We start from the raw sequence: 26,363 nt of genomic DNA, 5'->3' as shown, positions 1-26,363 counted from the left end.
CTGGGATACACAAGAAATCAAGGCTAATACCCTCTCGGAAAATAATTTTCCTGGGTGCCAACTTGGACACAAACACCCAGATGGCCTACCTCACGCCAGAGAAGCAGGGGCAACTAACTCAATACTTCAGAACACTAGCAAATTTCACCAGGCTGACTGCAAGGAAAGTCCTGCAGGCTATGGGATTCGTGGCATCTTGCATCTTACTAATCCCATGTGCAAAGCTGCATATGAGGAAACTTCAATGGTACCTGAAAAACCTATGGTCTCAACACAGCCACAGTTTGGAAACAATAATACCACTAATTCCATGTCTTCAAAAGGAATTTCTGTGGTGGGCTCAAGCATGCCAAACAAACACAGGTCTCCCATTCAGCAAGCCTCAAGCAAATCAAGTCATCACAACAGACGCCCCAGACTACGCCCGGGGGTGCACATGACAGATCGGTGCATTCAGAGCAAATGGTCCCAAAACGAAAAGCACCTTCACATCAATCAAAAGGAAATGCTAGCAGTAATAAATGCTATTATAGCTTTCAAAGACCTTCTGCATCCAGGTCAACTATTGATAAGGACAGACAACACCACAGTAATGTGGTACATAAACAAACAGGGAGGAACCCATTCATATACCCCCTATGCAGGCTGGCCATGTCACTTTAGAACATGGCTCTGGACTTACAAATTGAACTTCAAGCACAGTACTTGCCAGGCAAGGAAAACATGCTGGCAGACAACCTAAGCAGAAATATGACAGATCCACATGAATGGAAGTTGCATCCTCAAGTTTTTACAGAGATAATTCAAGCATGGGGAAGGCCAGACATAGATCTCTTTGCCTCCCACAAAAATCACTAATTGACAAAATTCTGCTCAAGGATTTTTCATCCAAAGGCCTGGAGAGTGGACCCTTTTTCAGTTGGACAACAATGACAGTTTATGCCTTCCCACCTCTTTCCTCTGCTGCCCAAAGTTCTATTAAAAACCAGAGCAGACAGACCAAAGATGATTCTCATTGCTCCAGACTGGCCAAGACAACACTGGTACCCACTCCTGAGGAGCCTGACGCATTCCCCACCATGGACCCTGCCTCTAATGCCTCTTCTTCTGTCTCCGCACAGCTTCAAAACTCTTCACAGTCAGCTGAAAACACTCAGTCTAGCCGCATGAAAGATTCCTTAACATCACAACAGACCCTACTCTCCAAGGAGGTGCAGGATGTCATTTTGGAGGCCAGAAGGCCGTCTACTAGAAAAGCTTACTCCGCAAAATGGAAACGGTTTTGTGCCTGGAATGAGAAAAAGGGCCAGAATCCTGGAAAACTGAATTTACCTCAAATATTACAGTATCTAGCTGAGCTGCTAAGCAGTGGACTTTCATTCTCCTCCATCAAAATCCATGCCTCAGCCATTTCTGCAGAATACAACACTGATCCACCTTTATTCTCTCGCCCCCTCTTAAGACAGTTCCTCAGAGGGGCTAAGAATCTAAAACCCCCAAGGAAACAACCAATACCTGCTTGGGATCTCAATTTCATTCTAGAAAAGCTGACCTTGCCTCCTTTTGAGCCAGCTGCCTCAACAGATTTGCATTATTTGTCCTGGAAAACAGCTTTCCTTCTGGCTATTACCTCGGCTCGTAGGGTATCGGAACTACAAGCTATCATGGCTGTGCAGCCTTTTATCATCTTCCATCAGGACAGAGTTTCCTTACGAACCAACCTGTCCTTTATGCCAAAAGTGGTATCCAGTGTAGCTTTGAATCAGGCTATACACTTGCCTACCTTTTATCCTAATCCTCAAAACAAAGGGGAGAGATTACTACATTCCTTGGACATCCACAGACAACTGCGTTATTATTTGGACAGAACAAAGCCTTTCAGAAAATCAGAACAGCTCTTTGTGTCCTATGCTATAGGAGCTCAAGGAAAGCCAATTTCCAAACAGACAATCTCAAAATGGATAGCCCACTGCATACGCTTTTGTTATTCTTTTCATGGCAAAACTGTACCTACAGGCATCAGATCTCACTCCACAAGGGCCACGGCTACCTCTGCAGCTTTCCTCAGAGGAGTTCCTAACAAAGATATTTTGGAAGCAGCCACTTGGAGTTCTGTGCATACCTTCTCCAAGCACTACCACCTTCCATTATACTCCAAATCTAGAGCAGGCTTTGCCACTGCAGTCTTGCAGGGCATTCTGGCTCCTCCTAGTTCCACCTAGTGCCTACCACCCCTTTCTTAGCTTTGGGATTCTACCCATCTGTTATGACTGCAGCTGTATGCACGATGAACATAGTACAGTTTTGTACCTACCATAAATGTAGATGTTCGAGTGCTAATACAGGTGCAGTCCAGGTTTCCCTCCCTCCTTCCCCTCTTGAGACAGGCCTATTGGCTAACACCTCCTCATACAACCTGATTGGGGTATTCATTCATGGTGTATTTGCTTGCACTACTGTATTTTGATTATATGGCATTGCTTTATTACACAAATTTATGTATTGCCTTCCTTCTGGGGGCACCTGACATCTGGGGCAAGAAAAACTGAAAAAAATGGCGTTGGCTTGTTCTTTTATACCCCTGTCGCACTGACGTCAGGGAAGAAGCGACGACCACCGACACCGGGCCTAGACTTTGGAATTCGGCCGACCGAGGACCCGCCTGATGGCAGGAGAACCCATCTGTTATGACTGCAGCTGTATTAGCACTCGAACATCTACATTTATGGTAGGTACAAAACTGTACTTTCTCTGAGGCCTTACCCTTTCCGACTGTCCATTTCACGAAGAGTGTTCACAAAGTGTCTAGCTCCAGTTATAGCTCATTGCAGGCTATCTGGTATCTACATTTTCCATATTTTGATAACTTGCCTATTTTTGGCAGTGTCTTTTGTCTGTATTTTTATTAAGCAAGAAACATAGTTATTAAATTATCACTTATGATATAAGCAGTCATTACATTTATATAAATGAAAACAAACCATAATGATGTAATTTTAGTTGCAAACATTATACATGACTTTAATTTGTCCAGTCACTGTCAGTCAAATATTACATAGCTCATTCAAATCCTACCTTCTTTTAAACGTTATTCCTCTCCTGCATGCATTGTTCCTATGATTTCCATTTTTTCTGTGTAATTTGCTCCTATCCTTTTTTAAATATTCCATTTCCAGTTTTTATCTCTGTTACTATATTCACTGCTTTTAGAACAGTTGGTTTAGACTGATTTCCATTTCCTAATTGTTTTTTTGGCAGCCGCCATAATTAGACTCAGGAAAGCCTTACCATGTGTAGGCATTTCCAATTCTGTATCATAGCGCAAAAAATGTTTCCTTAGTCATACCAATTTGCTCACCCTGTATTTCTGATAGTCTGCAGAGAATTTTGAAAGTCTGCCAGTTCATTACACTCCCAGACATGTATCCCCAATGACCTGTTTTTTCCGCCTCACACCTCCAATAATTGCTATCCACCTGAGGAAGAATTATTTGGAGTCTACTTGTGGCATGAACATACTTATGTCAACACTTCCAAGCAAATATCTTTAATTTTCTAGATTTTGTTGCATGTTTAGGAGACCTACATGTATCCCCCATTGTTTCTTTGTGAATTGCTTATCCAGTCTCTCTTCCCAATCCTTTTCAACCTCCTCTGATTGATTCTTCTAGTTATCATGCAATGTTTTATATGCTGTACTAATTGTTCATGTTTTTAACAGTAGCATCTTCCCATTCTATTACCTTACCCTCTCTAATTATTTGTTCTCATTGCCTTGGTTCTTTTGTCAGTTTTCTGTCAAATTCCAGACCCTTCTTGCCTATTGTCTGTATCCCTAATTGCAGTCATCCATATAGTCAGAATCTCCATTCTCCATTCCCATGTTGACTTGGTTCTTGGGAGTACTTTCTGCTACTTTATGAATATAGTATTCTGTATGGTTGTTCTCCTTAAGAATCTGCATCCAACATCCAAGTTTGTTCTTGCCCCTCCTGTTTCATCATCACCCCTTTCCACTTTGAATTGTAGGTTTCTGCTTCTGCTATGTATAGGTGCCTCAACTGTGTAGCTCTAAAATACCCCTTCAAATCATGTAATTCCAGACTGTCTGGTTATATTGGACTCTTGGGGCGCAGCAACTTGACTCTTGCCATCTTCCCCTTCCAGGTAAAATTATTCAGCTCTTTATTAATTGCTATCCGCAACTTCTCCTCTGGTTGATAAAAATATGCCTGACCTGTGTATAAAACTAAAGGGACTAAAAACATTTTAACTGCTTGTATCATGCTATCCATATGCATAAAACAGAGCTTCCAGTTTCTCCGTTTTTTAATTATATTTAGTCTCTTCCAACATATCCTTAGCTACCACACCAGAATCCTTTGTAATACATACTCCTAAGTAAAAAAAAAAAAAAAAATGCAGGTAGCACTCCCAAAAGAACAACTAGTAAAAACAAACAGGGTGCCACTGGCGAAAGAAATAGATGAATAAATACTGGAAACACTGAGTGTTTCCAGTATTTATTCATCTATTTCTTTTTCCAGTGACATACTCCTAAGTACTTCATTTTATCATGTCCCCATAAATATGAATATTGATGAACTAGTTCATGTGTGGGTACATAATTTACCACTATTTCCTCTGTTTTACCTTCATTAATTTTGTATCCCAAAAACAATTGAAACTTTCAAAATGTTCACAACAGTGAAACCTCTTTTCCTGGTTTTATCAGGCCATCTTTTCTTTACTATCATACCAATTATACCCTTAAATTGGAGTCCCTTATTTTCTTTGCCAATCACTTTAAATATAATGGAAATAAAGGGGAAAGAAGGTTCCCCTGCCTTGTTCTTCTGCTCGGACAGAAATTATCAAAGAGCCTTTAAATATTACCTCCAATCCCTCATTTATCCTCCTAATCAACCTTACAATTTTATCAAAGAATGCAAATGCTTCCATTGCCCTGCTCATAAACTCCCAGCTTACTGTGTCAAATGCTTTTTTCTGCATCAAGACCCACCAACATCAGTAGTTATTTTCTTATATTCTGCTTCCCTGTGGGTCATCAGTGTTCTGTTAATGTTGCCAAATGTTTGCCTTCCCTACACGACACCACATTGATCGTATCTAGCAGTTTTCGCATCACCTTTGCCATTCTTTTAGCCACCACTGCTTTCTTCCAGGATGTGTACCCCTCTCCTCTTAATATACTAAAACCTTCCAGATCTTTCAGTTTTTTCCCTGCTAACTTCCAGACTTCCACAGGAATACCATCTATTCCTGTGGACTTTCTATGAATTGGTTATACATCAGCATTTTAATATCATCTCCTCCTATCCTAAATGTTAATAATTATGCCTCATCAACCTCTAATCTAGGTGTATTTAATTTTTCCATAAACATTTCCATTTGTAATTTTTCTTGATTTCCATATTTCTCTGCTTTATACAGACCTTCATAATTTTATTTTTAAATTTCTGGTACCTCTACAAGGTCTGTTATCTTCTTTATTATACACTCTCTAAGCTTTGTTGCCCGAGTCTGTTGTGCTAAAAGTTTTTGTGCTCTGGAGTTATTAAAAAAAAAAAAAAAAAAAAAAAACAGTTGCTTAACAGTAATCTTTAAACTCGTGCATATTATCGAGGCAATCCCTTATTTGCTGTTTAGCACTCTGCAATTGCTCCTCCTCCTGTTCTGAGATTCCCCATATTCTGCATACTTTAACCTGTGTCAGTCCCTCTAAATAATTCTTACCTAATCTTAACACACTTATCTCCACCCTATTTTTAAAGTACACTTCAATGTCATCACACTCCCTAACTATAGAGAAGATAGAAATTTCTTTTGAAAATAATTAGTCCAGAAAAATTTCCACTACCCATTCCTTAAATTCGTCTCTGTTCATCAGACAGGTGAGAAAGCACCAGTGTTCATTTTCTTTTCATTACCCTGCATTTTTTATTTTAGTTATTATAGACTCGTGATCTGAAATAGTTATTGGATGCGTATCAAAACTTTCAATTAAATCTGCATGTTCCTGTGAAATGTATGTTCTGTCTAGTCTATACCAGTTTTTGTATCCTAGGGAATATGTAAATTCACTCTGCATTCCTAATAGGGAATTCACATCTTCCATGCCAAATATTTTCATAAATTTCTTCAAATGTCTACCCTCATTTGTTATATTTTCCCTTATAGGCCCCCCAGAAAATCTTCACTGTTGAGAATCAAATTCCAGTCCCAACTATAAGTAATGTTCAATGCTGAAAGCTGATTATTTCTCCCAGAATTTTCTTAAGCTCCATTTATAGCAGTTTTAGGTGAAATATAAATGCATGCCAGTATAATCAGTCTCTCTTGCCAGTAGCCCCTTAGTACTGCAAATCCACCATTATTATCTCTCTTGTCCTCTTCTATCACTATTGGAGCTCCTCTTACAGTTAATATAAGTACTCCTCTTTTCCTTTGTCCCAGGTATTTCACTGAATAACCATCCTGAAAACCTTTATCAAATTCACATGTTTAGTTTTTAACAAATGTGTCTCCTGTAGCATAGCTGTTTGCACATTGCATGTTTAATATAGTTCACTACTCTTTATTTTTTGTATATCTTTGAGACCATTTAGATTTAAAGATAATACAAAAACCGTCATTATGTTAAAAAGTTATTCCCACCTTTTGTGTGTAACAGTTTTTTTTAGTTAAGTGCGTATTTCCAGCTTTTGTGTTACGTGCATGCACTAATGTTTATCAGGTCGAGCTTTTATACAATTGTTTCTTGTCATATTCATTTAAGCCTATGTCACATCTTACAAAAGTTTGTGTTTTATTGAAACCCCTCAAAAAACACCCCTACAAGTTTAACAAAGTCAAAAAGTCCAATATTTCCAGGTTTTCTTGTTCTGTCATGGTTCACAAATATAATTAATGCTTTGTAATCCCACATTTGTCGGTTTGTGAGTGGTTAGTTTTATTGCTGTTGATTTCCATCCCCCAAAATCCACTCTCTGCTTCATTTCCAATGTACTTCTGGTTGTTGTCAACGCTTGTGCTTTTTTCTGTCAAGCATTTTCCATTGAAACATTGGAAAAGGTTTCAATAGCACAGTCTGCGGTCCTTATTACCAGAAGAACAATAAGCAAACTCTCCTGTTTCATAACTCACTTTTTGTTGGATAAACTTTCATATTTCCTCCTCAGTATGTTCTGCAAATGATTTTGTCTCTCCAGGAAAGAATATTCTGAAAATAGCTAGGTACAGCAGCTTGAATCTCCTACCTGCTTGACATTCCCTGATTAATGGAATATATTTACTCCTCTTCTGTCTGGTTTACAATGAGTAGTCATTCTCCACAAACACTCTGCTTTCTCCCACTTTTAGTACTTTGTCCTTCTGCCATGGTTTTGTCAGAATCCACTCCTCCTGCTGGCAGGATTTCGTCTTTACTATTAAAGGTCTAGGCTGCTTTCTCATGGCCAGGTTTGGAGTACAGACACAATGTTCCCTTTCAATTGAACAACTGCTGTGGAATACCCTTCCAGTTGCTTATTTGTGCTTTCTTAAAATTAATAGTCTGTTTCTTCCAGTTTGTGGTACAGCAGAAAATTGCAGATTTCCATACGTGCTCTGACCTCTAATTCCATTGTTTTTTTAAACATCTCTTCTTGAGCAGTCTCGTATTTAGCCAGTCTTTTCTTAATTTCAGCCTCTGATTTTTTGCAGTTTTACACCTCATCTGAATATCTTTTTAAAGCTTTCCTCTATTTCTCCAGTCTTTTGTTATTTAGGTTAATATACTCCCTCAGTATTTCATTTATTTTAATCCGTTCGGAGTACATTTCACTTGCTTTTTCCTCTAGGTTACTTGAAGTCGTGTCTTGCACCAAAGCTGGAGCTTGCACTGCATTTTTGCTGAATAGCTATAGAATTCTTCCCTGTCATTGTTTTTTCTTCACCGTTTGTAATTTTCTTTCAGGTTCTCTGAATTTCTTTTTTTCTTTTTTTTTTTTTTTGGCATCCAGGCAGTGCACTTACTAGCCAGTTACTGAATTTACCCAAAAATGAGTTTACTGGCTGTCTCTTCTAAGTTTGTTTTCACACTGGGAGAACTGAAATTAAGCTATTACTCAATGCACATCCATCTTGGAAGTCCCTGCCTTCTGTCTCTTGGGTGAGAGAGCTCTTAGACAAACTGGGATATCAAAAATACATTCAAAAGTCTTAACTCCTTCAAGCAGGATTATGGTCATGCAGTGTCAATTAGACACCTCTGTTCAAAGAGCTTTTATTTTGCAGGGAAAAATAGATCCATGTCTAGATCTAGTTATAGGGTTTTCCACTCAGACTTCAGTCACTGCAAGGGAATACCTCAGGATTTTGGGTCTCATGGCTTCTATGATTTTCATGAAAACCCTAGCAAAACTCCGCATGAGGAGGATACAGTTGTATCCGAAGTCTCTTTGGTCTCAGCACCAACACCCTTTGTCTTTTAAAAACCCAGTGCTGGGGTTTGTCAGAACAGAAATCTTTTGGTGGAGACCAGAAATATTCTTAAATCCATGTCCCATTCTCCCTCCCTGTTTCAAAGCGGTTAGTCACAGCATGCATCTGGGACTTTGCTTGGGGAGCAGCGTCAAGAGGGATAAAAGTACAGGCTGTGTGGGTCACCAAGGACAGATGCAAGCACATAAATATCTAAAATGCTTACCCTGTTGAAGACACTCATCTCTCTAAATCTATTCTCTTCTGGACCTCTTCAAGTAGTTACAGGCAATACCACAGTCATGTGATACATCAAGTATGGAGAAACCAGGTCGTACTCACTTTGGAGACTTGCCATGTTAGCTTTGGATATAGCATCACAGCACAGTCTCGCTCTACAGGCCTCATTCTGTCAGGGTAAAATTGTGTTTCAGACAAGCTGAACAAGACCTGTATGCTTTCCACTAATATCCTGGGTACTTCTGAAGATTCAGAAGAAATCCCCCGAGATCGTTGTGGTGGCTCCCTTCTGGCCTAGGCAACTGTTTTTTCCCCTTTTGGAAATAGCCAGGGGCATTTACCACAAGCTTCCTCAGACTGGGATGTATTCATAGACAAAAAGGAGTTTGATGCACTCTGACATCAGTCAACTTCAGTTAACTCCATAGATGATAGGGTCTTAATTTCTTTTAGGCACCTGTTTACTGAGGACATGCCGAGGGTACCAATGGAGACAAAAAGGCCTGCTACTAAAAAAATCATATATTAACAAATATAAAAGTTTTTCTAGTTGGTACCAACAACATAACCAGCACACATTGAAAGCTAGCTGTTTTTTGGTTTTACAGTATTGTGAATTACTGTCCTATGGCCTTATTTATCAGCTGTTTCAACATGTCTACTCATTGATCATTTCCTTTCAATGCAGTCTTATGTCAAAATGTTTTTTTGAAAGAGGTTTTGCACATGTGGCTTCCAAGTAAACCAGTATCCGCTCCTTGGGACCTTAATGCTATGTTAGAGAAGCTGGCACTTGCTCCATTTGAACCATCTAACCTGAATCACTTGAGATTCGTAACATGGAAAAGTTTTACTGATTGCTCTCATCTCTGCAAGAAGAGTATCCGAGTTGGAAGCTCTTATGAGTCAACCCGGTCTCATTTTCCACAGAGGCAGGGTTTCTTCAAGAATAAATCCTTATTTGATGCCTAAAATGATATTGAGCTTAATTTATTAATCTCTCGGTTTTCTTTCCTGAACCAAAAAATAGGGAAGAAAGGATACTCCATTCCTTAGATGTCCACATAAAACTTGGATACTATTTTGATAGAACTAAATCCTTCAGATCTTTGGATCAATTGTTCATTTCTTCTGAAGGTATGAAGGGACAACATGTGTCAAAACAGACTATTTCCAAATGGTTGTCTAATGTTATTACCTTTTGATATACTCAGCATAAGCAAACTATGCAAAACAACAAGGCTGACTCTACTGTGGCCTTGGCTTCAGTCATTTTTTTTTTTTTTTTTGGAAAGGGGGTATTCTAGAATCTGCTACTTGCTCCTTTGTGAAGCACTATAAGCTTGATTCCTTCTGTAGGTCCAGATCAGGCTTTTCTAGGGCCATTCTCCAGGGGCTCCTGGACTCCACTTACCATATAGCTAAGGTTACTGCAGCAGTGATCAATATGATGAACAATAGTACAGTTGTATAAGTAAACTTAGCATAACAGTAGATGTTTGGATGATCAGTCTTCCCACCCCTTTGTTTTTTTTTTGTTCTGCCAGAGTGTAGACATTTATCTTTTTGTTCGTACCATTGTCCTTTCAGGGCTTAGCCTCCCTCTCTCTGTTGGCAGGAAAGCTCTGAAGGGCTTGAAACCCAAACTTGTCTTTGGGTCAGCTAAGGCTACTGCAGCAGTGATCATTCCAGCATCTATTGTTATGGTAAGTTAACTTGCACAACTGTACTTTCCATCAAGACTCAGACATAATCTCGGGCTATAAATGTCAGTTTTGATGCACTTCTGAACTGGTTACAGAACAACATTCCCTGTGTTAATAAACAAGCGAATTTGTGAGCTATAAAAGTGTTTTTCATTTTTATAACCAAGGTTAACATAAGAATTGCATTGATAGATAACTGTACAGTGCAGCTCAGGGAAGAGTTAATACAGGCACTGGTTGACAGTGAAGAGTTACCAGATAGCTGGGCAGTGACAGCAGAGGTGGTAATGGAGACGGCTAGGTGTGACATCTGGATAGAGGAAGGAGGACAAGGAGACCTGGTGGTGGAATGAGGAAGTACAGGAGAGTATACAGAGGAAGAGGTTGGGGAAGAAGTGGGATTGTCAGAGAGAAGAAAGTAGACAGGAGTAGGAGATGAGGCGTATGGTGGAGAGAGGTAAAGAAGGCTAAGGATAAGGCTTATGGTGATTTGTATGAAAGGTTGGCCACTGAGGGAGAAAGGGACCTGTACCAAGGGTCAGAGCTATGAAAGGTTTTAGCAGGTTAGGGTGATGAAGGATAATGAGGGAAACTTGCTCACAAGCAAGGAAAGTGTGTTGAGTAAGTGGAAAGACTACTTGGGGGTACTTGGGGGGGGCTGATGAATGAAGAGAATGAGAGAGAGGGTACTTGGGGGGGGCTGATGAATGAAGAAAATGAGAGAGAGGGAAGGTTGGAGGATGTGACTATAGTGAATCAGGAATTCCAATGGATTAACAAGGAGGAAGTAAAGACAGCTATGCAGAGGATGAAGAATGGAAAGGCTGTTGGTCCAGATGACATACCTGTGGAAGCATGGAAGTGTTTAGAAGAGATGGCAGTGGCTTTTTTTAACCAGATTGTTTAACAAAATCTTGGAAAGCGAGCGGATGCCTGAGGATTGGAGAAGTGTATTCGTACTGATTTTTAAGAATAAGGGTGATGTGCAGAGCTGCAGTAACTACAGAGGGATAAAACTGGTCAGCACAGCATGAAGTTATGGGAAAGAGTAGTGGAAGCTAGGTTAAGAAGGGAGGTGATTATTAGTGAGCAGCAGTATAGTTTCATGCCAGGAAAGAGCACTACATATGCGATGTTTGCTCTTAGGGTGTTGCTGGAGAAGTCTAGAGAAGGTCAGAAGGAGTTGCATTGTTTCTTTGTGGACTTGAAGCATATGACAGGGTACCTAGAGAGGGGTTGTGGTATTGTATGAGGTAATTGGCAGTGGCAGAGAAGTATGTAAGAGTGGTACAGGACATGTACAAGAGCAGTGTGACAGTGGTGATGTCTGATGTAGGAGTGACAGATGTGTTCAAGGTGGAGGTGAGATTGCATCAAGGATCAGCTCTGAGCCTTTCTCATTTGCAGTGGTGAAGGACAGGTTGAAAGACGAGATCAGACAGGAGTCCCCCAGGACTATGATGTTTATGGATAATGTTGTGATTTGTAGTGAGAGTAGGGAGCAGGTTGAGGAGACCCTGGAGAGGTGGAGATGTGCTCTAGAGAGGAGAGGACTGAATGTCAGTAGGACTAAGATGGAATATATGTGTGCGAATGAGGGGGAGGAAAGAGGAATGGTGAGGATGCAGGGAGTAGATGGCAAAGGTGGATGAGTTAAGTACTTGGGATCAACCATTCTGAGAAATGAGAGTGGAAGAGATGTGAAGAGAGTGCAGGCAGGGTGGAGTGGGCGAAGAAGTGTCAGAAGTGATTTGTGACAGATTGCTACCAGTAAGGGTGAAAAGGAAAGTCTACAAGATGGTAGTGAGACCAGCTGTGTTATAAGGGTTGGAGACGGTGGCACTGATGAAAAGACTGGAGTCAGAGCTGGTGGTGGCAGAGTTAAAGATGTTAACATTTGGATTTGGTGTGATGAGGATGGACAGGATTTGAAATTAGTATATTAGAGGGGCAGCTCTGGTTGGACAGTTTGGAGACAAAGCCAGAGAGGCGAGATTGCATTGGTTTGAACATGTGCTGAGGAGGGATGCTGGGTATATTGGGAGAAGGATGCTAAGGATGGAGCTGCCAGGTAGGAGGAAGACCTAAGATGAGGTTTATGGATGTGGTGAGAGAGGACATGCAGGTGGTTGTTGTGACAGAGCAAGATGCAGAGGACAGGAAGAAATGGATACAAATGCTCCGCTGTGGCAACCTCTTAGCAGCAGCCAAAACAGAAAAGATAAGGATTACATTGGTAAAAAAAAAAAATGCATGAGCTTGTTGCATTGTAATTTTCTTTACTTCAGCAAAGTTAATATATTTAAACAGTTGTATATAGAAAGCAGGGAGCTAGCAATACAATGTCTGTAGATGTCCTTCAAGGATGCATCTGCAGTCATCACATATGGGTTGTCCTGCCTCAGGCAGCCCTTCGGTCGGATTCCAAAGTCTGGGTCTGGCCTCGGCTGATGTCGCACTTTCCCCGACGTCAGAGTGTCTGGGTTATAAAAGCATCAGCCGACGCCATTTTCCCCAGTCTTTCTTGCCGCGTGGTGCCCGAAGCAGAAGCAGTTCGCAAGTGCCGGTCGGCCAGCTCCTGTGGTTCAGCTACCGAAGACTTCGAAAAAGCTAAGTACCCCGTTGGGGACTCTTTCTTGCCTCAGCCGATGTCATATAAAGTTAATAATTGTTTAACTTGTGGGAAACAAATACCTCATAAGGATTTCCACTCTTACTGCCTCCCCTGCCTAGGCCCAGACCACGACGTCTCGGCCTGTTCAGCCTGTGCTTCCTTCAACCGATGAACTCTTAGACGTCGGTCGGAGTTTGCAGAGGAATTCTTTGGGGCTAGTTTTGCTTACAAGATGCCGTCGGAGACTCCGACTTCGCATTTAGTTAAGAAATGGAAGGACAAGGACCGACACACGCGGGCCGCGGTTTCGGCTGAAACCACGGTCAGGCCTACCGCAAGTGTCTCTGTCTAGAGTCCTTGGTACTTCCGATTACCGAAACCGCACATCCGACTACCTCGGCCCCGGAGGCCCCGGCCGAGTCGGTTATTGAATTACCTACTGAAACTGGTGTCCAGGAACCTTCCGACACCATTCCTTTAGACAAGTCTATCCCTGCACGTGGTGCAGCCAGACCCCCTGCATCCATGTCCATTAAGGCTTTCTCTAGGGCTAAAGCTGCTAAACTTTCTAAAGCTTTGCCTCCCAAGGTTACCTCTCAGAGACCCTCTACTGGCTCACAGATTCTTAGCTTAGCAGAGGATCTTATCTCCTTAATTAGAGGTTCTCAACCTCATCCGGACAGGGGCTCTCAACCACCTCCAGACAAAAGGCCCAGGGTTGAGCCCTCTGACCCCCACTCCTCAGATGAGTCCACTGATGGCTCTACTCTCAGACCACCAGGAGGAGGCTTATTCGGCCTACGAGGATTCTGATGCTGAAGAATCTATTCCCTCAGCCTCCCCTCCTGAAGAGTTTTCCTTTGGAGAGACATTGCACTCTGCATTTTCAATGGCAGGGTCAGGAATTCTCTGATTCTAGAAAGAGATTAAGGACCTTTTTACATTTACCTCAGCATAGGCCTTTAGCTATACCTCCTGTTTTGAATGTCATTGATGATGTGTACTCTGATGCTAGTACAGCCCCTGACTCTCTCCCTCCGGCTCCTGCCAAACCTGGTAGGTACTACAGGGTCCCGGACTCGCATCTACACCTGTACAAGGCCCACTCTGCTGATCCAGAAACTATTTCCCAGGGCCCAAAAGGGGTTGCAGCTGCCACTGCTAGAAATCCTCTACCCTCTGAAAGGGGGTCCAGAGCTTTAGAGAGATGGGGTAAGAAAGTGTATACTTCTGCAACTCTTTCCATGAGGGCATTAAATTGTCAATTTCATATGATACAGTACCAAGAGTATTTGTTAGATGAATTGCATAAGAAACTGTCTTCTTCTGAACCCCTTGATTGCAAATCACTTCAGGATCTGGTACATAACTCCCAGCAGGTTAGTAACCATTTCTTGCAGTGTGGTTATGATGCATTGGAAGCTTCATGTAGGTCAGCTATGACAGGTGCAGTCATACGTAGGCATGCCTGGCTGAAGGAACAATCTCTGCCAGACCATGTTAAAGCTAAGCTTTTGGATGCTCCTATGGAAAAGCAAAAATTATTTGGTTCCACGGCTCAAGATGTCTTAAAGAAATTTGAAGAAAAGGCAAAATCTGTGCAAACAGTCAAAGACTTTCTGCAAGTCCAACCACCGAGATTCAGCAGAAATTGGCCTACTAAGAATTGGTCCTTTCCGGACTCACAGATCTCAGAGAGGCAGGAATAGGCGTGCCAGAGGTAGAGGGCAAGCTAGAGGCTCCTACAGAGGCCGTCAATGGCAGCCTCCCAACCAGAGAGGTAGTGCAGGAACTACAACTGCTACATCAGGACAGACTCAATGACTTTGTTTCAACTCCGCCGACCAGGGCTCAATTAGAAGCACCTTTGGGCGGAAAGCTTTCTTTATTTTCAAAAAATTGGCACAGCATTACAAGGGACACATGGACACTGCAAATAATAGACAAAGCATACAGGTTCCATTTCCACACATTGCCAAAAAGAAAAGGCATGCCAGACCTGCCACCAAATCAGAGGGCAGAGGCTTTGAAACAAATTTCCAACTTAATACAAATGAAAGCTATAGAAAAGGTACCTCTTTCAGAACAAGGCCAAGGATTTTACTCCAGATTATTCCTTGTTCCAAGGAAAAGAAAATCAATGGAGGCCTATTCTCGACTTGTCCACACTGAATACTTACCTCATTGTGCCAAAATTCAAAATGCTGACTCTACAGCAACTCCTTCCCATGCTGGGCAAGGGGTCTTGGCTGGTGACTCTAGACCTCAAGGAGGCATACCTTCATGTCCCTATCAGACAAAGTTGCAGAAGACACCTCAGAATTCTTGCAGGGTCAGAGCATTATCAATTCTCAGCATTGCCCTTTGGCTTATCTACTGCGCCCAGAGTATTCACGGAATGCCTGGCATCAGTAATTGCACACTGCAGACTTCAGGGGATTCAAATTTACCCATATCTGGACGACTGCCTTATACAAGCAGACAGCAAACAAACTTTGTTAAAGGACTTGGATTATGCCATCCACCTACTGCAGGCCTTGGGATATACAGTCAACATCCACAAATCAAGATTTGTTCCATCCTAAAGAATAACTTTTCTGGGTGCGGATCTAGACACAACCACCCAAATGGCCTTTCTCACAGAAGAAAAACAAAAACAACTACCGGATTACTTCAAGAATCTGACAAGACAAACTCAGCTGACTGCAAGGAAAATCCTGCAGGCCCTGGGTTACATGGCATCTTGCATTCTTCTGATTCCACAAGCAAGGCTGCATATGAGAAAATTACAATGGTACCTAAGGAGTTTATGGACTCAGCACAGTCACAGCTTAGAAACTTTGATCCCACTCATTCCATGCCTTCAAAAGGAATTTCTGTGGTGGGCTCAAGCCTGCCAGTCGAACAGTGGGTTGCCCTTCAGCAAGCCAAGAGCCAACCAAACCATTACTACGGACGCTTCAGACCAAGGTTGGGGAGCACACGTGGAGGGCAGATGTATCCAAGGGCTATGGTCACAAAGAGAGCTGCGCATGCACATAAACCAAAAGGGAATGCTGGCAGTGATGCACGCAATCGAGGCCTTCAAACTTTTTCTTCATAAAGGCCACCTACTCATAAGGACAGACAACACCACAGTTATGTGGTACATAAACAAGCAAGGAGGCACCCATTCCTACCCTCTTTGCAGACTGGCAATGAATCTATGGGAACTTTCCTTGAAACTCAATATACAGCTGCAGTCCCAGTTCGTGCCAGGGAAAGACAATATACTGGCAGACAGCTTAAGCAGAAATACCATGGATGCACACGAATGGATGCTGCACCCAGACATCTTACTCATAACACAATCGTGGGGAGGGCCGGAAATAGATCTGTTCGCCTTCCCCCACAATAATCAACTGAAGAAATTCTGCTCAAGGACATACCACCCACAAGCATGGAAAGTGGACGCTCTCTCTTTCAGCTGGAAAGCTCTAACAGTGTATGCTTTTCCACCTCTCCCATTAATGACCAAGGTCTTACTGAAGATCAGGACAGAGCAGCCCAGAGTGATTCTGATAGCTCCAAACTGGCCAAGACAGCACTGGTACCCACTGTTAAAGAGCATGTCACAGACGAAACCGTGGCCTCTTCCCCTATGGCCACTTCTACTGACACAGCACAATTTCAAGACTCTGCATTCCAACCTGAAAACCTTGCAGCTAACTGCCTGGAAAATACCATGACTCCTCCTCAGGATAAGCTATCCCAGAGAGTGAAGGATATTATTATGGAAGCTCGCCGGCCTTCCACAAGGAAGGCATATTCAGCAAAATGGAAAAGATTTCACACTTACACAATAAAGGGCCTAGATGCAACAGTGATGAACATGGCACATATACTGTAATATTTGGCAGAATTGTTCTATAACGGCCTGTCTTACTGTTCCATTAAGATACATGCCTCAGCAATTTCAGCAGAATACAATGTTAATCCACCTGTCTTCTCTCATCCTCTCCTGAGACAGTTTCTAAGAGGAATCAAAAACATCAATCCTCCGAGGAAACCACCTCTACCTACTTGGGACCTTAACTTCGTGTTGGAAAAACTAACACTTCCTCCCTTTGAACCAGCAGCATCTGCAGATCTACAGTTTCTGTCTTGGAAAACTGCCTTCCTTCTGGCCATAACCTCAGCAAGAAGAGTGTCTGAGTTACAAGCTCTAATGGCAGTACAGCCATTTCTTATCTTTCATCAGGACAGAGTTTCATTGAGAACCAATCCTACATTTATACCAAAGGTGGTATCCAGGGTATCTTTGAACCAAGCTATTCACTTGCCTACATTCTTCCCACAACCACAAAATAAAGGGGAGAAAGTTCTGCACACCCTGGACATACACAGACAGTTGCACTACTACTTGGACAGAACTAAAAGTTACAGAAAGACTGACCAGCTGTTTGTAGCATATGCTGCTGGGGCACAAGGAAAAGCAATTTCCAAACAGACAATTTCAAAATGGATAGGAAATTGCATTCGTTTTTGTTACTCCTGTCATGGAAAAACTGCCAGCTAACATTAGACCTCATTCCACGAGAGCCACAGCCACCACCACAGCCTTCCTAAGAGGGGTGGCTACCAAAGACATTTTAGAAGCTGCTACATGGAGCTCCGTGCATACATTTGCCCAGCATTACAATTTACCTTTATACTCCAGATCCAGAGCAGGCTTTGCTACGGCAGTCCTGCAGGGTATCTTAGCTACACCATCCTTTACTTAGTACCTCCACCCCCAGATTGGCTATGGTATTCTACCCATATGTGATGACTGCAGATGCATCCTTGAAGGACATAGTACAGTTTTGTACCTACCATAAATGTAGATGTCTGATAGGTATGCATCTGCAGTCAGGTTTACCCTCCCTCCTTTCCCTCTGTGGTATACTTCTTGGGTACTTACCCCTCTTATAGCTAGCTGGGGGGATCTGTTATGGTGTATTTGTTTTTATAGTACTGTGCATGTTTGGATTTGTTTTTTACAATGCATATCTCCAAATTTTAGCCTTCCTTAGAGGGCACCTGGCATCTGGGGCAAGAAAAACTGAGGAAAATGCCGTCGGCTGATGCTTTTATACCCCAGACGCTCTGACGTCGGGGAAAGTGCGACATCAGCTGAGGCCAGACCCAGACTTTGGAATCCGGCCGACCGAAGGGCTGCCTGAGGCAGGACAACCCATATGTGATGACTGCAGATGCATACCTATCGGACATCTACATTTACGGTAGGTACAAAACTGTACTTTGTGTCTTTCTGAAACTAGTTAGCATTGGGAATTGTACAGTTTAATTAGGAACTAGTTCTGTCAGTTTTCATCACAAAAGTAGTTTGTGAAATAAATGTGCCCTTTACTAAAGATTTTTGGTAACCTCAGAGGTGGTTGTGAATAGAGGGGGGGGGGGACAGTGCAGGATGTGAAGCCCTGTTGCATTATGTTCTGTGTTTGCACAATTATTCAGTCTACATCAAACTCTGGGATTTACCGGTTTGTCTTTGTAAGACCAAATATATATGTAGCTGTAGTATTCAAGCAAGGTGATGATCACCATTTGCTTTTACACCTCTGCCTGCTGACCACCAGTCCTCTTCGTGATCATTTGACCTATTTGTTCCTCACTGGGCGAGAGATGTTACTGGCCTGTTAATTTCCTGTGAAATTAGTCTTGCACAGGGGTCATCACAAGGGCAGCCATCAGTACTTCACTGCTAACTCCCACCAAGCTTCTAGCCATCACTGCTCTAGCTGCAGTCTGCTGCCTACCTCAGAAGCATGCATGTGCTAATTCTTGGGCTGCTTCTGTGTGAGAAGCAGCTTGGCAGTGTATGCTGAGCACACTTGTGCTGCAATGAGTGTAACCGGGGGTGTTCTCTGTAGGTTTTGGCAAGCCAGAGCTTCCTCCTTCACCCAGGATGAGTAATGGTTGCTCACTTCCATCCTTCCTGACCCAACTCCAGCTCCCATGCTGCTAGCCAAGCACAGGTCATCTGGGAGGTGGTCAGAGCTTCATGCCTGTGCAGCATCAGAGCAGGAACGTTAGTGTTCTCTAAGTGATGGATCATAGTTTAGGGTGCAGCAGAAAAAAGAAAAGTTGCTGCATTAAATTAATTATTTTGACAATGCCATTGTTTGACAAGTATAGAAATATTAATTTTGTACAGCCTGCCTTTGCTTTTAATATGGAAACAATGTCAGTCGAATGGAATCAGTACCACTGCCCTTTGCCATTTATGTGCTATTATTTTCGTGACATTTCCTTGCACAAACCTGACATAAATGGCAGACTATCACTTTAGTTGTAGACTTAGCATTGGGTTGTTTGGATGCAAGAAGTTATTTGAGTGCACAAAACCTTGAATGTAGAACACCCAAGGGTCAGGTGCATACAGTAACAATGCTTACTTAGACATTGGCAAGGTCTTTGACCGTATCCTCCAAGCTGAGATTGACAGACTCTTCCTATTCAAAATTAGCTCATACATAGTTCCCTGGCTTCTGCAAGACGGCCGGTTAACAACCCATACCGTTAAGATTCTGTGCAGTCACTGTAGGCAGAAAATTTTCACTAGTGGTTTTGGACAAGGCTCTGTCCCAAGTTCACTCTTTTGTGATACAAAAGCTGGTATCAAGGGGCTTTGTCTAGCTAAATTCGCTGATAACTGTGAACTGGAGGAGTTTGTCAAATGTCATTATAATACATTCATTCTCCAGCAAAGGTTGGACCAAGCAAATGCTTGGATTATTATTAATATACTTTTAAATGTGGAGTTCAATGAAATTTTAAACACTACTATATATCCAGTTGCTCATGATTTCCATTCTAATACAACAGAACAAAAAACAAGTGTAAAAGCTAGATTAATGAGTTTTAATATATTTTAGTGACATTTTTACTAAGGGTATTTAATCATTTGCATTTTAACATTTTTTAATTATTTTAAGAAAGAAAGGTAAAATAGAAAGACGTAATGGAAGGAAGCAATTCATTTGTTTATTTTGAAAATAAAAGCTTGATATGATTGGGTAGGCTTTTAATCAATATGTATAAAAATGGACTTGACTAATTTGTATCTGATGAAGTCATTTGTTGGACGAAAACGCAGATTAATAAAGCGTTCATTGTTGGTTATATGCACAGCTGTTGGATTGAATTGTATACAGTAGTCTCCTGATCCGTTTGGCTTTCTTCCTTTTTACTTGTTATTATTAATGGGCTTACCCTTACCACCAAGAAATGCAGCATAGTTTTGGTAAATTTAGCATGGCTACTGTTTACCATATAACATTCTACTTAAATGTGGCATGGTTATCAGGGACTTTGGTACATACATTAATAAAATTTCTCTGTGGTGGTTAGAAAATTCTTCTACCTTTCTTAGCCTGTCCTTTAATGCATCCCCTCAAGGTCCATAGAATTTGTAGTCCCACTTCATTCCTTCTTTTAGGTCCATCATTAAATAAAATGAACCCTTCAACATGTACCTCATTAAGCACCTAAACCAGCTTTAGAGAATTTAGTGTTTCCTTGTCAAAAAAATTTGGGTCTCAGTACCTTTAGTTACTCTGATAGAAGTATCAGTGACTGTGCTTTTTGTCTGGGGGTGGTCCCTGTTTTGCTTTCTGTGCTTTGAATGACCCAGCACTCTTTGGACTCCTTCACCTTAATAATACAAGTGATAAAGCAAATAGCAATTCTAGGGACCTAAACTACACGGTAGCATCAGCATGCCCAGTTGGTGTGACATGCAACCCAGCATGTAGCCCATTTCTGGAACAGACTGTCCTTTCCACTCAAGCACAGTACTACACAGCCTTTAAAACCAGTCTTTATTACTGGGTGAATGAGTTCAAATTTCCACCAGGATATGTAAAGAAAGTATGCTTAATGGGGGCGCTGTGGGTTTCTCATCAGTACTGGGTGATGTGGCTGTACTACTTGGTGTTCTCGCTTGGCTGTAAGCTTTGTAAGAACATGAGTCTATGAAACGAAGAACAGTTCCACAGTCAAAAATGTACCAAAATCAAACTAAACAGGAAATAAAGCTTCCTACACCTCCACACCTGGCTTACTCCTCATTCAGGTTGCAACGACTCGAGAGCAAAGCACAATTTGAAGTCTGTCTTGGTGTCCTTCCATGATGCAAGGGAGTCGAACATAGAACATCAAGCAAAAGAGAATTGTAAAAGAGCTGATTCAAGGAAGCAGAACTCTAGGAAAACTGCAGTGGTGAAAGTGAAATAAGAAAAGGAAGTTTTATTTCTGAAATTAAACAAAATGGCAGACCTTCCAAAATAAGTTTTGTTCCTTTTTTTAATAAATGTGGTAATGAAACAGGCAACGTTTTGACCCCCACCCAAGCAGCAAGGACAGTTTCATTTATTCCCCCATTACTGCTACAGAAAAATGCATTGGTACATCTTGGTGTTTGATCAAGGTGGAAGTAAGCTTGACCTCAGAGGGGGGTATTGAGGCGTGTGTCTGTGTGTGTGTCTGTGTCACCGAGTGACCAGTACATTGAAGGTTTTGTCCCATGATGCATCTCCAACACCTTTCACGTTCAGAGATCAGTGTGCTCTTTTCCAGGAGAAGCCTGTGCCTGCTGATTTGAGGGTTAGACTACAAGAAAGACCAAACTGTAATGTCATGTAATTGAGTTATGTCTTTATGTATTGCAGTTGAGTATGTACCATATAGTCTTTATAACAAATATTTGTAAGTAAAATCTGACAGTTTATGAAAAATGTAATACTTTTTATTAATCAAAACTGTTTGCAAGTGATGTAACTGACATTGACAATGTCAGAATAATGGCACTGACTGTAAATGATGAAACTATGCAAATGATGCCTGTGTGTTGTCTGTAATGGAGCTTTTCTCCCAAAGCGTCCACTGAAAAAGGGCACTGCTCATTTGGACTTTACTGGTAAGCAAATGGCAGTAAGTTAAGTAAATAGTATTATTAAGTGAAGGAGTGTGTGTGAAGCTCTTCAACAGGAAGGTGCAAGGGCTTGCTCATCTGCCAAATAAAGTTTTCATTTTGTTTTTGCCTTTTCCTAAATTTCCGTTATTGTATGTTCACGGTGTCATTCCTTCCATTATCTTGTTAAACGTTCCTTCCCATTACTTGTATAGATGTCTCTTTTGTTTTCTTTTCTTTCACAAACATTTCTCCCTTTAGAAGCACCACTGGTCTCTCTCTGGCTGTTAGACTGTTGCACTCTTCTGTAATCTCCTTGCATATTACATAGATTTATAAACGCCCACCTTTCTTCCTTACTTTAACCATCCCGCTGGTACTCCTTCAACGAGCAATAACACATCTCTTACCTTATCCCCTCATCTTGTTCTGTCCCTGTTTTTTTTTTTTCCCTGCACTTGTCTTGCATTTCTTACCTTCCCCAACATTTATTTTTATTTCCTGCCACATGACAATATCCTCATGTACTGTCTGAAATGTTTGTTTTTTTGTCCTTTTAGTTAGATGTTCCAGCCACCACATTTAACGTCACCACCATTACCATCCTTCCCTTCTCCTATTGTTCCATGACTCTGTGTTTCCAATGTGCACAGCCCCCGTCTCTCCTGCCTGCTCCTGCAACTATCCTGGCTTCCCCATTTCTGTGAAGAAATACTAGGCAGTGGAATACTTGAGCCCCACCTCTTCCTGTTGGGTTGTCCCAAGAGTGATTTTTCATTTCTGAGGAAATGTAAGCTTTCACCTTCCTGACATGCCTGTCTTCACTAGTCCCATTTCCATCTTTCAGCCCTCACCTTTCTCTTTTACAAAGTTTACCACAGCTTGCCATCTCATTTTCACCATATTTCTCTCCCTTAGTCATTTAACCCCTGCTTCACCATGGCACCTCTGCACTTACTCCCCCATCGACTTTAACCAGCTAGGTCCAGTGCATTTGTCCTAACCCTCCCCTTCATGCCCTTAGTGTTTATTATGACACTTGCATCATATAGCAGTTTGAGCACTGCCTTAAAATGCAGTATTTTTCCCCCATCATGGAAAGCAATGCTTGATGCTTTAGTTTGGGAGTAAAAAATAAATTCATAGAAGTATTGTATGTTTGGTTACGGTTGAACCGATGTTTTCAATTTTCATCCATCTTGCTGCAAGATTCCAAATGCTGTGCTTCAGTAAAATATATATTTGATTTTTTTCAGGCATGTGAGTGCCTGCAAAGCCTCTCCCAGGTGCTGGCTTTGAATGCATACAATTAAGTAAGAATTTTAAACACAGTCCTTCGTGAAGGAATGTTGCATACCCATGGGATTGGCCTCCTGAAATGGAGTGCGAGTTTAACGTCCAGTTTGCCTGCTAGTTATATTAACTATGTGATAGGACACACACAAAACTGTGTATTTTATATTGCTTCTTTGAAAAAAATGCTGTAAGTAAGGGATATTTTTTTGATTGTCAGGTGTCTAGGGTGAGGACAGATAGACCTAGCATTTCCAGCTATGGCTTAAGGCCAGGGAGGGTTAACAGAAAGTGCTTAAAGAGGCAAGTGTTGCTTCAGATGTGAAGCAATCAATGTTTTAGACAGCAAGTTGCATCCATTCATTTTTTTTTTTTTTAGAATTGCTTGCCTGGCCTTCTATAATCAGAATGCATTTTGCTGAGTTTAACTAGCGCAGACCACAAGCTGTCCCACAGAGTTGTTATATTCTGCACTTTTCTACTTGAAGGGGAAAGGAAGCACCTCTCTCTCCTTTTCTGTCCAACTTTTCCACCTTACAGAAAGGTTTGTGAAACAGTTCTTTCAGTTATGGAGTACGTGCAATGATGTATGCAGATGGACGTGCTGGTCTGTTTCACTTGTGTTCTATATAGGTATGATTTTTCTGTTGCTATAATTTGTTAATGTTTGCACATTTATGCATTTATTCATTTGTTTTAGGTAAGCTTCTACTATGTGCTTATCTAGAGAATCTGTCAAGTTTCTGCTGTTGATATGAGCAGAAAAAGCAGTGTTTTAGTGAACCATTAAATGTTTTTTGACAGAAGAAATACGTACCTATTTTAATTGAACAGATGTCATCAGAAAATAAATCACCTGCTTTGCCTTTCTTATGTTTTATGTGGCATCCATTTTGCTTATGGATTTAGGTGTAGTGTGATGCTTTCCAGCAACTAATTTCCATGAAAGGCAGGAAAATAGAAGTTGCAGAAAAAAAGCAAAGATGAACCTTTACCAGGAAACACTGCAGAAATAATGCTTGGTGAGACCGTGTGTGCTTTATGTTGCCAAAGTAACCTGCGTCAGGAGCAGTTTAGTATGCATTATATGATGCATTTATGTATTCATTCACAGGTTTTAACTGAATATGAGCTGCTCCTGTGTTGATGTCTGCATGTCCTCCCTACGGTTGACTGAGTTTTAAAGACATGTACATAGGTGCTTGTGTGTATGTGTGTGCCTTCTATGAAGGCTGGGCACTGGGCTGGCAACTCGACACTGTAAAAACACCACTGCCAATCAATCTGTAGACTGGTGATCCACTGTGGTGACCCCTAACTGGGAAAAGCCGAAAAAACATTATGTGGAATTATCTCTGGTAGATGAATGTTAGTCACACTATGGTTCTTTATCTAATTTATTAATTTGTGTAATCACAAAGTGGCTTGCCATCTATAATGAAAAGCAACTGCTTTAGAATGACAAATGTTATGCTGTCAAGTGTTGCTCAGGTGGTCATGTTAGGAAGAACCATTTGACAGTGACTGGAAACCATTTTCACTGCCATCTGATTAAATGTGCTTAAGTTAGTATATACATAGGTCTCAGCCTGGTTAGAGGCCACTGTGGAGCACAAATGATGGCAATGTGTGACAAACGTTCAGAATGTGGGACACCCTGTTTTTGCACTGTGCAAAATACATGCACCTTGGCCATGATCTTTCAACCAAAAGTATACCTTATGTAAGTATTTAATAATGGCTGTACACGCACACTCACACACCCACACACCGGTGACTTTACTGTTGATATGGTTTATGTATTTATCCATTTATTGAATCAGAATAAAACATCCGAGGAGTTCTCTGTCTGTTATGTGGCAATAATTGTTAGGCACAGAGGGACACGCACATGCAGAGGCACAGACACACAAGTACTCTCCCATGCACCCACACATAGAAACACTGTGCAGTTAGAGCCACTTTATTGATCCAGTGTACTCCTCAGATGTTTCATTCTGATTCACCGAAGGAAGAATAATTTGCATCATACCAAAAGTGAGGTCAATGCTGTTAAACGTACACGGTCCAAAGCATTACATTTCCCATTGTGCCTGTGTGTGGGGAGGGGTAAAGTGTCCGAAACTGTCTTTGCTGAATATCTGATTTTTCTCATTGCTGTCTTCTCTTTTTTTAACACTTTTGTTGAATTATCATGCAAGACATCGGTAAATGTACATTTCTGTAAAAGAAAACAAACCATATTAACATGTTCCTAGTTACAAGCATTATACTTTACATATATTTTGTATAGTCATCAATCCGACATTACATAAATTACTCAATTATTGCCTTCCCTTAAAACTCGCTCCTCCTCCAGAACATTGTTCTGGATTTATTTTTTTCCACAATTTCAATTTTTTTCTACCTTTTTCTAAAAGTCCAACTTCTAGTTCTTTCATATCTGTTAAAATATTCAGTACTTCAAGTACAGTTGGGGTTTGGACTTTGATTACCACTTTCTAGTAATTACCTTTTTTTGGCAGCCACCGGAATTAAACTTAACAAGGCCTTACTGTGTGTAGTTCAGATCTTGTATCCCAGCTCAGAAAATAGTTTATTTAGTTGCATCCATTTGCCAACCCAGTATTTCTGACAGAGTACTCTCTGGGGAATTTTTGAAGTCTGCCAGCTCATTACACTCCCAAAACATATGTTCCCAGCTACCTTCTTCCCTGTCGCACTTAAAACATTTGCCATCACCAGAGGAAAATATCTTGGTCTACTTGGGGTATAAAAATGCCTATTCAGACATTTCCAAGCAGATGTACTAAATCTTTTAGGCTTTGCTTACTTTGGAGGCATGTATATGTCTTCATATTGTTTCCTTGTGAATTGTCTATATGGTCTCTCGTCCCAATCTTTGCTAACCTCTTGTGATGTATTTCCCATGGTTATTGTTCAATATTGTATATGCCCTACTACCCCTTTTTTTAATGACCGCTTCTGTTCCAGATTCAACTAAAAACTCTACCAGGACAGGTCTTTCACTTAGAATTCCCCTGTCCCCTTTTTCTTTGCCTATACTCTG

The 26,363-nt window shown here is 41.3% G+C and overlaps 1 protein-coding gene across 3 annotated transcripts in view; it reads left to right on the top strand.

The window, feature by feature from the left end:
- The window catches only part of MOB2 (MOB kinase activator 2), an 884,625-nt gene that overhangs the window by 328,032 nt on the left and 530,230 nt on the right, over positions 1-26,363 (top strand). Inside the window, exon 1 of one of the 3 annotated variants that reach the window (XM_044059674.1) lies at positions 23,756-23,926. The exons of the other annotated variants lie outside the window; for them this stretch is intronic. Coding sequence (XP_043915609.1) covers positions 23,883-23,926 — 44 coding nt within the window. The 5' untranslated portion in view covers positions 23,756-23,882. Of the gene's footprint in view, positions 1-23,755; positions 23,927-26,363 lie in introns of those variants that run through there. 3 annotated transcript variants of the gene reach the window in all.

Source organism: Protopterus annectens, chromosome 17.part0 (genome assembly GCF_019279795.1).
Source record: "Protopterus annectens isolate FY-2018-M chromosome 17.part0, PAN1.0, whole genome shotgun sequence".
Taxonomy (NCBI): Eukaryota; Metazoa; Chordata; order Ceratodontiformes; family Protopteridae; genus Protopterus; species Protopterus annectens.
Note: the sequence above shows the minus strand (reverse complement) of the source record. Positions and strands in the feature narration are given on the sequence as shown.